The sequence below is a fragment of the Galeopterus variegatus genome, unplaced genomic scaffold, assembly GCF_000696425.1.
Source record: "Galeopterus variegatus unplaced genomic scaffold, G_variegatus-3.0.2 Scaffold687, whole genome shotgun sequence".
Taxonomy (NCBI): domain Eukaryota; kingdom Metazoa; phylum Chordata; class Mammalia; order Dermoptera; family Cynocephalidae; genus Galeopterus; species Galeopterus variegatus.
In genome coordinates this window covers 234,982-251,085 of record NW_007726798.1, presented here as the reverse complement: position 1 = coordinate 251,085, position 16,104 = coordinate 234,982, and the positions used below count along the sequence as shown (strand labels likewise).

The window sequence follows — 16,104 nt, the reverse complement described above, 5'->3', positions numbered from 1 at the left end:
CTAATCAATTTCCAAAGCTTTATATGAGGCCTCAGTATCACAAACTATTGAGACAGTATAAACATCATTTATATAAAAGTTGTTCACCTCACAGCCTCAACTACCCAGAGTCCAGCAGACAATCAGGAAACCAATGAATGGGGTCAAAGCTGAGGCAGGGTCATAAAGCCCATGCTCTTCTCACAGAAAATGCTGCAGGATCAACTCAGGATCTATTTATTCTTACTCTACCTGATTGTTAGAAACTTCATCATCCCACTTCCCAACCCAATACATATCAGAAGCAGTAAATAAAAGCCAGGGGCACTCCAAGTAAGTACAAGAAGTCACTAACGACATACTGAGATTGAGGAAAGACAGTAACCATCCTTCTTCAAAGAAAAAAGTATAATATTTTTTATACTTTAAAAAACTATATAAACTATTAAAAAAAGACAACTCAAAAACCTAATAGGCTGGGGTCATTAGTGTTGCGGCAAGGATCCATATGCCACAAAATGAATCCTGAGGGTATCACTCTTACAATATAGAAGAAAAACTGATGGGTCAAGAAAGTTTTAAATGATCAAGAACAACCGAATTAGGTTTAATATACTCTTTGATAGGATAAAATTTTAAAAACATTTTTTGAATACTGAATGGTAAACTTTTTTGTGGGGGAGGGGATCTGCCACTAAATGGGGTACAAGATCCAGCTATTAGAAAATTTTACTAATGTGGGTCCTCGATAATACTAGATGAATGGCGGGTATTATCGTAGGTTCATTTTTTCCTATACATTTTGTCATTTGAATCTCACAATGCCCATGTGAGACAGTCAAGACAGAGATCCCACCTTAAAATTGAGGAGAGAGAGGCTGAGAGAAGCCATGTGCCCTGCCCCAGGCCACATGTCATGGAAATGAAGGGTTATTTGGAGAACCAGGCCTTTCGACTGGACTCAGCAAAGCCCAGTCACCCTGCCTGACCAGACACACTTCACACTTGCTCTCACCCCCCAAGGAAGTTCCCCTGCTGCCATATGTTGAATCCTCAACTTCACATAAAGCCACAGGTATAAGGCAGCATCAAGAGATAAAAGATCTAGAGGATACATAACCTCTGCCCTCAAGAATTTGATCAGCTACACTCTAGATTCTAGAAAGTGGGAAGGTGGAATGGGGAAGAGAGAAAGGCTTATGAATAACTAGAAGGTAAAATCCACTAAGTGCCTTGAGAGACAAAAACAAGTTGGTAGGGGCCTCTGGTAAAGGAGTATATCCTACTTGGCCAGCAAGGAAAAAAATAGGGACAGTTCTGTGACACTTGACTTCTGTAAGATACCCACAGGCAGAGGTTAAAGGTTTCTGAAATGGACTTATGACGTAGTAAACCAGCCTCATTTTAGGAGGGGGAAAAAAAAGGTTCTATAAAAGACTAAACATGATTGCTAACTCAGAGGTTCTTCATAATCCAATAATGTCTATCTAGCTGATCCTCTCCTTCCCCAACAAGAAATCCAAAAATCCAGACACCACTCAGCAGCTGATCAAAACTGCAGCAGCTTTAAGTCTTATGGATCTTTGTTTTCACTGGCAGTAAATGCCTCATCTTTCAAAGAGATAGTTCTCTAATGGAGGTAGGTGGCTGCTATTTTCCATCAATGCTCACGTGTACTGATGTGGCCAAAAAGTCCTGTAGGGCACAACCCAGAACCAAAACATTGATAAACACCCTCCATTGTGAAGAATCATGCATCAGTGGGCTGACTACGTTCAGTAACTGGAATTTTAAGTACCATTTTCCTCCTTTAAGGGAGCTTTACTATCGTATTATGTTAAAATTTAGAAATCTTCACAAATATACAATGCAATTAAACCTCACAAGGTAACCAGCTTCGAGTTGTACATACCCTGGTTGGTACCTCCTCATTTGAATAATAATTGCTGCCATTCATTTTATAAGCACTGCTATATCTTGTACGCCTCAAAGGGCAGTTTGCAGCAATGGGAAAATTACATGACTGACTAAAAACACACATGACATTTAAGCTAAATTAACAAGAAGACTAGTCAAGTCTGATATTTTTTTGTCATATGTCACCACTGCTTAGCAGGAATTTATCTCATCACTTTTCCTCTCCACATTTCATATGAATGCTTTTTTAGAAATACAATTTTCCTTTCTGAAAAAAGAGTTTCAGCACCACACAAGAAACAAATGCTATTTCAAACCACAATAAACCTACAACAGGAAGTAGAATAAGGAACCTGACGTTGCATTAAATCACCTCAAGCAACCATGGAGGTCAACTGCACACAGTTTCCACGTGTGCACAGGCAGTACTTCAAGGAGACCCAAGATGAGAGAGTGCAAGCCAGTGTTTAACAGGGCAAAGGTTTGTGTAACTGTCCTTAGATTTAGTAGGTTTGCATCTACTAATACAAAGGGAAGTCGATGAGAGAACGTTTCTAACATTGTTAGTAGAAATGGGTACAGAAACATGGACTCATCAGAAGGTCAGTGCATGAGAAAATAATGTTTACAGCATTATACAAAGAGAAATGACACAGACTAACAAAGAGGTGTAGTTTCATAATGAAAGACACAGTTATGAAATGTTTTATTTGAAATAAAGCATTCAGGTTATAATAGCTTAGTCATTTACTGTAGACAATGTAGAGAGAGGCAAAGGCCATTTTAAAAGGTAGGTTTTTAAAACTAAAGCAACCATATGAAATTGTACTTCAAGACTGATCCAAGGCATCCTGCCTACAGATGGAAATGGATGCAAACCACCACCACACAAGAGAGCTTCTAGCAAATCCATTCTCCACCTAAAGAGCTTTCTTAGAAAATCATTACTTGAGAAGTCACTATTTATCAAAACCCATTCTGGGTGTGTGGGGGATGGAGGAGAGGAGTAAACAGGGAGTTACAGGACACAGTAGTTAACTGTGTCCCTGGCTCTACTGATAAGCCTCTGATGCACACAATCTCAGTCAACCTTCATCACAGTCTTATAAAGAGGGTATCATTTTTCCCATTTATACAAATGAAGAAACTGAGGCTCAGAGTATTTCAGATAACTTGCCCATATGGCTTCAAAGTGGCAAAAGTCAGTACCTGAATCCAGGTGTGACTTCAAAGAATGTACAGTAACAGTGTATTGTTTCACATGGTGGTGGTGTTTAGAGGCAGATGGAGAATGAGATTATATTTTGCATATTTGGAGTTTGTGGAGACTTGCATTCAAATGTAGGGACTGGGAAGTCTAGGATCCCATCCTGGCACTGCCTGAAATGAGCTCTCTAACTTTGGAGACGCCCTTCCAGATCCTGGGTTTCTCTGCCATACAGATGAGCCCCAAAGTCTAAAATCTGTGATGGGCACTGAAGAACTTTAAGTCTCCTTCACACAGACAAGAAGGTACTCATAAAAAGTATCAGCGGAATATTGGTGAAATCTAATGAGCATATCCTCTCTGGCAAAGGAGATGGGCATTACTGAAATAAAACAGGTAGAAGAGAGTGGCCATTTAGCACTTGTTCCTACCTGAAATTCAGAGTCCAAGGCCTTCTCACCAGCTCTCCCTCTGCCCTTGCTTCCTGTCACACTAAATACCCCTGAGAGACTCGAGGATTTCCAGAACACAACACCAAAGTTAATCTTGCAATGAGTTTGACAAGAAAACATTATTATGGAATAGAAGCAAGTCTAGCGGCCTCCTAATCAGAAGGTCTTATTTTCTAAAGATGGGGAACCACAGGCCCTTGGGCATTCAAATAAACCCCAAATGAGACTCCTGTAGAGGAAGGGAATGATGATTTACCTGGAGTCACAAGACAAAAGTGGGAATAAAAAAAACAGCTCTCGCCACTTCAGGTTGAATTATGGTGGTTCAACAGGAAGATAAAGCAACGGCTCAGACATTTGGGAGACACAATGAGAAACGTTCCCACCACCCCCTCCAATAGGTTCAAAAGTCCTCAGATCAATAATATGAAATAAGAGCATGACCATGGGGTAGTTATAAATAGGCACTATTTGATGAGCAAGTTAATTTTGCACACAGAGAACAAGTCCAAACAATCACTGCCAAAAAGTACTTCTCTATTCCTGATTTACTCTTCAAATGATTAAAGGGTGTATAGGAGAAAGAACAAGTAAATCCACCACATGAAATTAGTCATGACATTTATAAAAGAACCCCAAGCACTTTACAATGAAAGGTGGGAAAGCTGAGCTAAATTATATATTTCTACAGCTATCAAATTTTAATCTTAAAAATTTCAAAATGTCTTTGATGACCAAAGTCCACGTACCTATGGGATTCTTTGGAAGCCAATTGTGAGTTCAGCTGCCGGTGGCTTATTTGCATTCTAAAGAGTGCTAACAACATGGGATATTTCAGCATTCAAATTTATTTTAGAGAGTATAGCAATGAAACTCTTCATAACTTCAGGGGGCTGTTTTGTCTCAAAGTTGGTGTATTGCATAAGGAAAGGCAAAGGCATTTTAAAAACTGGATATATCTAAAAGCTTCCACAAAACCAAGGCAAATTATTTTCTTTGTGTCCTGGTTTCTGATCAAAGAGATAGAGAAGCATGAGGAAACAGTTTATTTAAAAGGCACAAGAACAGGAAGCCCCTAAAATTGGCATTGATCACTTGAATGAAAACTTGGTTCCATGAGAGAGCTAACATGGTTCCCTTTCTCAGATTTTTGTAGTATTCATTTCCTGCACTATTCACCTACCAGGTACATTACCCCACTAGACGATAAGTTCTTCAGCGTCTTGAGGAGCCCTTTGTGCAGGGGCCTCACCCACCTGACAGGTGCTTAACTGATGACGAAGATATGGACGGATATGAGCAATGTCCCCTTTCCTTCAAATCAGGGATCTAGTAGCTTCAGGCAGTTCAAGTGCTTGAGCAGTAACACCGTGCTCAGGGGATTATAAAACAAGACATGAATTGAAACATAATTTGGGGGGAGATGGCCTGTTAGTAAAATGCATGAAAATGGCACGCCGATTTAAGTCACCTTCCTTAACAGCTATTAAAAGAAACACTACGCCTTAAAAAAAAAAGTTATTGATGATGGACTGTGAAATAAAAAAAAATAAACAGGTAACAGTGTATTCATATCCTTGGTGGAGAGGGACAATGATTTTTATCTGCTTATTTCTTTTTCAAGAAAAATAATGATGAATTCAGCCCAACTCCAACAGAGGTAAACTTGGAAGTTTTTTTTAATTTAGAAATTATACTCTTTAAGATTTAAAAGACAAAATTAAGGCTATAAGCATCCAAGAAGCTGATGGATACTAATGCATACAAAAACCAATTTAATAGAAAACTGTAGTTTACAGTAAACATAAATAGAAATAAGTTGTACCCATACAATAAGACTAGTAAAATGCCCGACACGCAGGACACACACACTACATATTTGTTGAATTAATGAATAAATATATGTAGATTTGTCATGCTAAAAAAAAAAAAAAAAAAGAAAAAGAAATAAAGTCAGCAAGGATGTAAAAGAACTCAATACTTGTCAACCAACAGGATCTAATAGACACTTATGGACCATCCCACCCAACAGCAGAACAGGACACACACACTACATATTTGTTGAATTAATGAATAAATATATGTAGATTTGTCATGCTACCCTTTCTTTCTCTCTTTTTTTTAAAACCAAGCTGCTAACCCTTCTATAAATACCTTCGAAAGAGAAGCAAGATGACTGGCATTAAAAACAACTTGTAATTTTACAACTTACAATCTAAACTCAATATATCATGAAGGTGACAGCACTTGGATTGCTCCAGTGAATTCTAAGGAATTTTTTCCTTTTAATTTAAAATTATAGACTACACAGAGTATCTTCACAGCATATGGCCAAGTTTATGTGATCATCTGAGGAGAATAATTCAGTTTCATAAAAAATGCAAATTTAACAGTAGTGCATTAAATTCATGCCAACCCTGCTCTCAAGACAATCACCAGGGACCTCCCACATGAAATCAATATGCATACATCTATTTAACTTTTATCACTGGCTCACTAAGTAAATATCACACTATAGATCACTTAGGTATTCATTATTCAGACAAATAGCAAATGTATAAGGCAGGATGGTAGTGTCAAGTCATTAACAAATCAATCGATAACTATTCCCTTGTTTAAGACTACCAAATGAGGGCAGAGATGGGTAACATATGGAGAGCATATTTAATCTGTGGCCAAGGTGCAATCTGTTTATAGCAGAGGACTCCATACTCAACGCTGACTCTAAGAAAACCTCTCAAGGAAATCTTAAGTTGTACAATGTCTTCTCAGGCTTTAATAAGCATTAAAATGGATCCACCCTTTGATACTATTCCTTAGACACCTGTAAGGACCACACTGGGAGACGCCACTCTTCCACTCCCCATGGTGTCTAAGACGGAGGCAGAACTCAGAAACATCTGAGTGCACTACACGATGGAAGCAAATGGTGCAGTCTTCAAACTTCCCATTTTTACTGCTTTCAAAAAGCAAGATTTTTAGCATTTTATAGGGACCATATGTATTTACAAGCAGTTAGTCCCCCCAAAAGTGGCCAAAAATGGTCCCAGTTTTTGCAAAGAACTCACACTTTTTTTCTTTACCTGTGAGCCCTGTTTAACATCATATTCATGGTGCCAACCCTCTGAGAATATCATATTTTGTACATTAATTTCAGGATGACTGCTACTCCTGTCTGTCTCAGGGTACAAAGGACTAGTACATGGTACTATATCTGAGGTCACTTACCCATCTTATAAAAGACCGTGAAAATGAAATGAAGAGAAGGAAGTTCAGTTATTAGAATAAACTTAAGCTTCATGACTGCTTCCTCTATTTATACCACGTGATAAAAGCCACCGTCTACGAAGTGTCAGCAATGATAGCAAAAGAACTCAAAAAGCACTGCCCATTTTTTTCCTCTTATCCATTCCAAAAACCAACAGCAAGAGACTTAACCCAATGCCATCCAAATCATGTTGTTAATTTTAATTATGAGATTGAAGGCAACCCTAGGTTTGGACAAATCAAACATCCTTCCTACTATGCAGCAAGAGAGAGAAATAAAAAAGACCCCTCCTCACCTCTTACTCATGTCTGTGACTTGATCTACGGGGAGAACATGACTATTTGTTGTTAAACGCAGAAGTTAACACTGGCAAATACATACATCCCTGCTGGAAGCAAGTCATGCTGGGTTTTAAATGAACCTGCACTGTATTTACTTACCCTCCTGTTTTATTTCCTGGGTGGAAGGTTTAATTAATACTTCACCCAGAAACAATCACACAAGAAACAGCTATTACTAGGAGTAAAAGTCAGAACGGAAATCTCCTCTTCCTGTGACTGGCAGTTTTCTTACTGCATTTTCCTTCTTTTCAATGGAAATGTCACCCCCCTCCTTTCTGTTTCAATGATGAATGTGGAGTCAATAAAATGATCCACAAAGAACGAAAGTTGGAAAACATCCTCGTTACCTCTTTTTCTTTTTAAAGACTCAGTGCACACCTTCGTTCCAGAGTACAAAATTAAAGCAGGCCCTTGTCACCAAAGCAGCTTGTACTGTTATGTCACGCCCATTACATTGTTCTTCTTATCAAGTTAACAGCCAGGATGCTAGAAATAAGTTGCAACACATGCGGTTTGCCCCAACCCCAGCACCCGACAGAAACTGTACCCCACTTCCCACAAACTGTGTTCTTCCCCATACCTTACCCTGCCCAAGAGGTTGTCCTGAAGCAGTGTCTGTTGCAGCACTGGGGCCACGTCTTCCAAGCTCAGCATGTGGCAAAGGTCGGTCAGTTCCTCCTGTCCCAGGGACCCAGTGCCCGTTGTGTCAAAACTATCGAACAGCTCCTTGAGTCGGGCCTCATGCTGATCCTGCTCCACCTCATCCATCCCATAGCCCACAGTGCTCACCTGTGCAGAACAGAGACAAGGACATGTTGTGGCAACCCCTTGAATCCCACCATGGTCAGCCCTCAGCACACTCACCTCCCCCACCCCTGCAGGCCCCTGGGGAACACTCTGCTTCTGGCACACCCACAGCAGGATCCTGGGTCCCTCCAGGACCCAGCCTGGCCAGTGCAGCTCCCACATGCAGTCACACTAGGGGCAGATCCACAAGATCCAATCATATGAGGGGAAATGTTACCACAATGAGGAGGGGACATAGGCAGAAAGACACCCTCCTTTCCAGCCTGTTCCTTGGGTGGATGGCCAGTCTATCAGTCTCAAGACTGAGAGTGGTTTTCTCTATTAGCTCTTCTGGCCCAGGATACAAAGAAGATGAAAGCCACTTCTGAAAGCCAGACCATCAAATGATCTAACTGTTAGTACCAACAGACTGCAGGGCTGGAGCTTCCATGCAGGTCAGCAAGCTCTAGACAACCTGCCCAGATGCCGCAGTCTGCCAGCACAGCCAAGCTCATTAGCTCCACTTTTTTGAGCCTGGATGCCCCTGTCACAGTTAGACCAGTGGGCTGCAGCGAGGGGCACTGGAGGACCACATCTGCTACAAAACCACCTCCCTATTTGCATGAGGCCAAGTGCCATTTACTCGGATTCCTCCAAAAACAGCTCAATTAACTTCATTGGTGCAATTATGTGAGCTGTGACAGGAATAGTATTCCCTGAAGCTCGCTTTACTCCCAGGGAGTTTTGGGTAATGCTTAGTTGCCGAGAGAAAGTGGAAAACACTGCTCCAACCTTTCAGATGGTTGCAGGAGCCACAGACTGGCTTCTATGAATCACACAGCATCTCAGGGAAACTCCCTTGTCTAGAGCATCTCTCTCTTTACACCCGGTTAACACCTGTCTTCCACCTCTCTGACCAACCCCAAGCCCAGGCTTCCCATTTTGCCACCTTCCTGAGGATGAGTAAAAACTAAGCATCGGTCATCAATAACTCTCAGCCATCTTGGCTAAAAATATACATCAAAAAATTCCAGGTACCTTGTACTTTAAGAATGAAATCTGGTTTTTTCCCCTTGCATAACACTTCATTTTTAATGTGCTGCATTTTCCGATGAAAGCCTGAAACCTGCACATTTGAAGGTACCTTGGCCATGATGCAATGGATGCCAAACACAACATATACCCTTGAGACGGTGACCTCAGCCATCTGCGACCAGGCTCTCAGAACCAGCCTCTTGACTATAAAGAGCAGCACCTTAACTAAACCAAGCACTAGGTCAGAAACCTCTAACTTAAAGGTGATGTTCCACAGAGCAGGTTAACATAACATGGGAAACATGAAAGTTAAGATGTTGAATACAGCCAGAACTGAAAATAAAAGAGCTTTCTATAACTAATCAGTGCAGCTCTAGCTTGTGTTTGCTTTCTTTCCATAGACAATTGTTCAAAACATACAACCTGAAACAGAACCATGACCTTCTCAAGGGTTTCAGCAGAACTAGGGAGACTCAGAAGATGAATCTAAACAGCTCTGCCATGCAACTCAATTTTTACTAGAGCCACACATGAATGTGCCACAAATAAAGCAATGTGGCACAGTTTGGATTCTGGCTCTCTTCTCCTAATTTTATCAGTTTTTTCTATTACTAAGGTGCTGTTGGCTCTGGCTGGCTTCCCAGGGTTGGTCTGTTGGGTTAACTAATCACTATGTAAATGTTTTCAAAATAAGTTGAGAGTGCTGTATAAACATCAAAGCATCAGAAAAGAAACACCAAGGTGTTATGCAAAGCCACAAGAGTTAGGAATTGAGACAAGGCCAAGGCGTGGCTAATGAGATTCACTTAGAGTCCGCCAGTTAATTGTCAGCTAAGATCTGCTGAGAATCCCCAAGGTGCTCTGAATATTCAGTGTTGCCATAGATCTTGGACTCAAGAGTTTTACAGTCCCCAGGGCTGTAATCTGACCCAACTTCATAAAAGCCAGGCTATTCTGCTTTTGCTCAATTTTGCATATATGTTTAAAAACTCAAAAGTGAAAGAATGTTAACACTTCCCTTTTTAATATTATTTTCCCCCTTTCAAAAATTACTTTTAAGGGGCAGGATTTGTTCACTTACATCAATGCAAGTGAGCAATATAACTCACAATATACTGAGAAATCCTGATCTTATTTGCTGCTTTGACTTTGATAATCTATCATGCCTTGCTCTTTGGGAGGTCATTAGATTTTCAGTAAATGAAGCCTCTTTCATTTTATAACAGCTTTCCTTTTTTATCCATTTATTTCATCTCCCACCTCTCCAAACACTGAGCATAGGAAAATATTTTGACTGAAGGGGTAGGGAAGCCCCATCCCTGTGGAACAAATGCTCATACTGAAACATCCAGGAGATGTTACACATGGTGACAACAAGTTGTCAGTGCTCATCGGGCACAGAATGCATTTTTACCAGTATTATGATATTATGCCCCAAATGTTCATCGGTAATTTCATGTGCAAGAATTTTTTTCTTTCCACTTGGCAGAAATGTCTTTAAGGATAAAATCCACACCTTCTTTTTCTTTTCTATCTTCCCCAAAATGCACAGCACAGTCTGCTTTTCAATAAACATCAAGGACTGACTTAGTGGATGGATATTCCTTGAGAGGGAAATTTCCCTGAATGAGAGCTATAGAAATGAGCATATGAAAATTTTGAAATGCCCATTTCTTTCACACAAACTTACCCTCTTCCCCCATCCAGTCCTTTTTCAAAGGTATTTGCAGTCTTAGTCATAACCAAATAGAAGTAGAAAGCCAAAACCAACTGTCAAATTGTACTATGTAGAGCTGTCCGAAGTTTAATTCAACGGGTTAGTAATTAAGCCGATGGAGTCACAAACTTCAGCTACAGTGTTCTGTTATAGGATGAAATCCTGGCAGAGAATCTATACTAAAACACTTTCTCAAGTCCCTTGGTTTGCAGAATGACAACAATACCCATCTGGAAGCGTTGTTCTGAGGGTTAAATATGGCAAGCACGTGAGAGTGGCTAATCCCAGAGATAACTGATACAAGAGGGGAACTGAGAAAACAATCAAAGGAGGGGTGCACTGAGGAGGGGTAACTAAGCAAGTCAATCAGCCATAGATCAGCCTTCAAAGAAGCAGAGCCATGCCATAGAACAAAAGAGTGAGAAAAAGCAAGGAATGTATTACATATAAAACATCATTATCTAACATAATAATGACAGCAGGTGATGTTTAGTGCTTCCTTGATCTTCAAAGGCAGATTATTGACAAATTTAATGTCAAATAAGAGCAGAAAGACTGAAATGTTGTAGGGAATTCAGAAGAAATGATTTTTTCTTAAACTACTGAGCATTTACTATGAGTTTATTTAATCCTCCCAAGTCTTTGAAGTAAATATTATCATATTCCCATTTAAGATATAGAAATTGAGGTTTGGCAAAACTCAGTAACTTATCCAAGGATGCAGCACTAAAAGCAGGGTGGAGCTGAGATTTGAATTCTAGTGTGACTCTAAATTATGTTATCCCTCGATCCCACACTTGTACACAGAATGCATGAATGAGACCACACTGAAACAACACCACTGGCCAACCACTTATCTCCACCTTTATGTGTTAGCCAGCTGAACAGTACCAAGTACCAGAAACGACCATGGAATACTCCATGGTTACAAACCTTTCCAAGTTGGAATGAGGAGAGGTGGAGTTCCTTCTTCCTTACCCACCCTTGATCCAATTATTGAATACTTATAGCCTATAATGCACTAGGAATACACAGACAGAATAAGCATTCTCTTTTCTCTAAAGCAGCTTTGGCATTTAGGATATGGAAGAAATAAATTTTTATATAATATGATCATAAAGAATCCCACATCTTCAATAATGGGCATAGGCCAGGAATTGATAATTGTTAAACTTCTTCCCCCAAATAAATACTTATATATAATCTAATCTGTGCAATCCAATGCCTTCCAGAGTCAAAGTCTAACTGGCATCCACCAGTGGCAGGGGTCTTACTCAGAAATGAAGAAAGTTGGGTTTTGAGTGCAAAAATCCTCCTTCAAATTGCAAAGGACAATTCCAGTTTTATGAAGCCTGCCATAAACCTGGGCCTCTCCTCACCATCTACCTTCTCAATTAAATTGTCAGAAGCCTCTACAACTCCTTTGCAGTAAAGGGGCCAGTGTGGGCAATATTTTGGAATTCTAACTAGGGATGGTTAAAAACAAGGCAGATGCACAGAGCCATTAATCAAAACATTTACCAACCAATAACCATCCATAATGAGAATTATTCAGAGCATTTTCCTTCCAAGTAACTCAAAACAAGACTGCCCAAATGCTGCAAATCCTGAGAGGGGCTGTCCATTACAAATCTGTGTTGTGCTCCACTCGGTAACCCCAGCTGATGAAATCACAGTGCCAACGGGGACCGCAAAGGAAATAGGTGGAGGTGTGGTTGTAATAATGAAGTCCCCAACAGAAGACCCACATGAAGTGGATATGTGAACTTATGAACTTTCCATCGTTCATGGTACAGAATGGAGCTTGTAAGGACGGCAAAGGGCACGTCTGTTCTGAGCTGGAGAGAGTGAAAAGAAGACAAAGTCTGGCAAGTGAAAACCAAATAATAAATAAGCACAATGCCAGAGCCCTAGCCCAGGTCTTTTATTTCCCCTCCAGATGGTCTAGCAGCTGAACAGCTCTGTGGAATGTGTGGATACCCCTCTTGGCCCAGCCGCTTTCCTTGTGAGGGCATCATAATAGATGCTTTCGGATCTGTGTTCAGACATAGCTGTTGGGGGTCCACAGACCAGGCAGTGACCACCAAGTGACTAATTTAGTTACTTTAGAAAAGAAGTGATAAATGCACACCAACCCTGCTTTGGCAAAGCTTTTCATTCATGCTTTTAGCTTTTGCTGTTTGGCAAGTCAGAGCCTAATAATGCCAGTGGTCAAATTAAAGTCTTTCTTTTTCTTCTCTCTCTTCTGCAAACACTTTAATCTGTGGCAAAGATATTCAGGCTTACCATTTTGGGCTAATTTCAGTATAAAAGGAAATAGTGACAAGGACAAATTCACACTGAGAAAAAGCTCAACAGAAAAAGCAATTGCCCCCATTAACATATTTATATAGGAAAATACTTCTGCCAAAAACTGCTGCTGCTCAGCAGCAAGCTGATTACTGTCAGATAGCCTCCTCTCTGTTCAGACAGCACCTCACTTCTAGCTAGATACCCAAAGCGCAACAATATCACTATGAATAAAATCATGGTATAAAAATATAAGAGAAAAGTGCACAGGAAAAAAAACCACATTAAATAAATCTGAGAGAAAATACAACCTTTGCTAACTACACTATAAAATTTAATTTAACTAAGAGTATCAGTATCCTACTAACATTTATTCTACAGCGTAAACAAGCTTTCAGTATCTTACTGTCCTGAAGAATGTAGCAAACCCATGCTTTTGTTAAACCTAATAGGTGGATTACACAGTCAAGTAGTTAACTCAGGGTAGTTAGAGGTAAAAACCATTAGCCTAGCACAATGTAGATTTAACAACCTGTAATCAACTACAAAGAAAAATTACAGAAGAAAAAATAGACATGCTTGTCACTTTTTTAAAAAGAGAAAGCTTATAACAACTTCCACTTCTTGAGCCATATTTACTCAACTTAACATAGGACGCCGGAAGCTAACTCATGTACAGTTCCCTGGGGTATAAGTGAAGAGCTTCTCTTCTCACATCTATAAAAAATATTTTCCGAACTTTGTTTTTTAAGTGAAAATTAGGGTATAGATGCTTTGTAATTTTCCCATCCAAAAGCTTGAATAAATGTTTAATTGCTGATATGAACTGTAATAAAGAAGTGTGTTAATTTTAAAAAAGTTGCTCACTTGCATAATCCCATAATATTTTAAAATTTCTATTTGTAAATAAGATAAAAATACCTTTCTGCAAGCTTCGGTATCCCCACAAACCCCTGCCCAACAGATGCAAGTTCAATAACCAGAATTCAAATTGCACTATTTATTGGCTTACAAATGAATTGGCATTTATAAAAATAAACCTTCTGAAAATGCTTTAGGCTGTTTGAATCCCTCTAAAACGCTCTGGCTAAACTTGCCAACCGTTTATCAATGTAAGACTGATAAAATGTATTTTTATTATCAACATTAAATGGAAGCATCAAGACTGGTAAAATGTTAGTTTAGAAAGTCATTTGCGGTGACATTTAAAACAATTTATTTGAACAACATTTGACTCATGATAAGAATTGACTATTAAATTAAGATTGTCTATTCAGAATTCACTGGAGCCCTATTCTCCTCCTCTGAGACAGTTAATATGTTTTCAGATTAAGGGTCATTACATATCTAAAATGAAAAAAGGAATAAGGAAAAAGAAACCCACACCATTCTGAGCAAGTGCCTATTAAAATGACTGATCCTTGACATTTTAATGCAAAGACTGTGTTTATGATGGCTTCCTCTCCACTGCCCCTGTAAATAAAGCCTTTCCCTGTGCTGGGAAATACCTTTGTTGATGTCCAACCCATTTGGAACATCTCTATGCCCTACCTTTTATCTACACTGCAGTTCAGAATGCTTTCTTCTAAAGAATCACCAGAGAATATAAAAATAAACCTGCACACAAACTACCCTGCAGTTCACATCACCTCCCTAAGGACACTGACAACAGCTGGAGAGAACACACAAACTTGTTTTTCAGCCATCCTGTGCTACTCTTACATACATTCTGGGAATTTTCACAGCTCCCTTCAACTTCAGAAAAAGATCTGCCAATAGTTCAGGTCAGTCACCAATATAATACGTTCACCACTAAAGAAGAATCAAGATAAAATCAGGCTGACACAAGAAAAGACATTTCCTTGTAGATCATCAAGCCTTAGGAAGCACGAAAACAGATATAAATTTGTCATCGTACTTAAGGGAACCCAACCGAGAAACCTTCGATGGTTCCAGAAGCTTAGCTCATGTGTCATGATGGACTTTACCAAAATTCCCATCCTACAAAGCTACCAAGTCAGTTACAAAGACACCTATGCAATCTGTTTTGATTTAATAAATTCAACAGTTGAGTTGCATGGCAAGACCATCTCAGAAATTCCTCAACACCAGGAGAGAATGTGTCCCAGTTAAGCGAAGAAAGCAGAAGATCTCATAATATCTAAGTTGTCTAGAAACATGATATGTGGTATAACAGTTTTTCCAGCTCCTATTTTATTTGCACCTTAACCCGGGTTTGTCAGGGCTGAGGCTAGGAAAAACGTCTCCTGTCTCTATCTTTTTTCATTTCACTTATAGAGCCTGAAGCAGTGGCTATTGCCATCAGTGGTGTCCTTTTGTCAGGGGCCGGTTTGGCAGGTGCAGAAGCCCAACCCGAGGAACCCTGGAAGCTTATCCCCACACTCCCTTCTATTCCGCTAATCCGTGCCATGAGGCTTTTAGGCAATGACCAAGTGTCACTCTATTCTTTCCCTTTTCCTAAAAATTGCACTGGGAAAGTCTGTCTACGTGTATTAACCTTACACACCTCCCCAAATCTCCATGCTAAGGGCTCAGACAGCTCTCAGCTACTCAGACAGCCCGGGCAAACACCTCGGGTTTCCCCACAGCTTTCTCTTCAGCTTCTCAATCACAAGGCTGCCTGGGTGGCACAAGCCTACAGAACAAGCACCCTTCCTGTTCCCTCACGGACACAAGTCCGCTCCTGGACCAACGCACAGGAGCAGCTTTCAGCTCGGGGCTGCGGGCTGCGGCGGAGGCGCCCACGCCGGGCGCTGCTGCCGGGCGGGGAGGCGGAGGTGCGGCCGGAGGGCGGGCGTGCCGCCCCGGTCCCTGGCAACCTGCAAGGCGTCCCCGACCCGCCTGCCCATGGCCACCACCAGGAGCCACAGACACCCCATTGTGCCACCAGGCAGCACGCTCCCGCGGCCCCGGGCGCCCCCGCCTACCTCTGTCGGCCTCTCCGGAGCGCCCGCACAGCCGGCCGCCTGCCTCCAGTGCTCTGCAAAGCGAAGGAGGACGCTTTGTTAGGGCTCGCGGAGCGCGACCACACTTCGCAGCCGGCGCCGCGGTCCGGGCGGGCGTCCTTCAAAAGGACGCGAATGGGGACCTGC

At 40.8% G+C, this 16,104-nt stretch overlaps 1 protein-coding gene across 1 annotated transcript in view; it reads right to left on the bottom strand.

Annotated features, from left to right (window-relative positions):
- Nucleotides 1–15,977, bottom strand: part of NIN (ninein (GSK3B interacting protein)) — a 94,142-nt gene extending 78,165 nt beyond the window's left edge. Inside the window, exons 1-2 of the mRNA XM_008571394.1 lie at nucleotides 15,940–15,977; nucleotides 7,750–7,953 (exon numbers count right to left, since the gene is read on the bottom strand). Of these exons, the coding sequence (XP_008569616.1) occupies nucleotides 7,750–7,932 (183 nt within the window). The 5' untranslated portion in view covers nucleotides 7,933–7,953; nucleotides 15,940–15,977. The remainder of the gene's footprint in view (nucleotides 1–7,749; nucleotides 7,954–15,939) is intronic.
- Nucleotides 15,978–16,104: the final 127 nt, after the last annotated feature.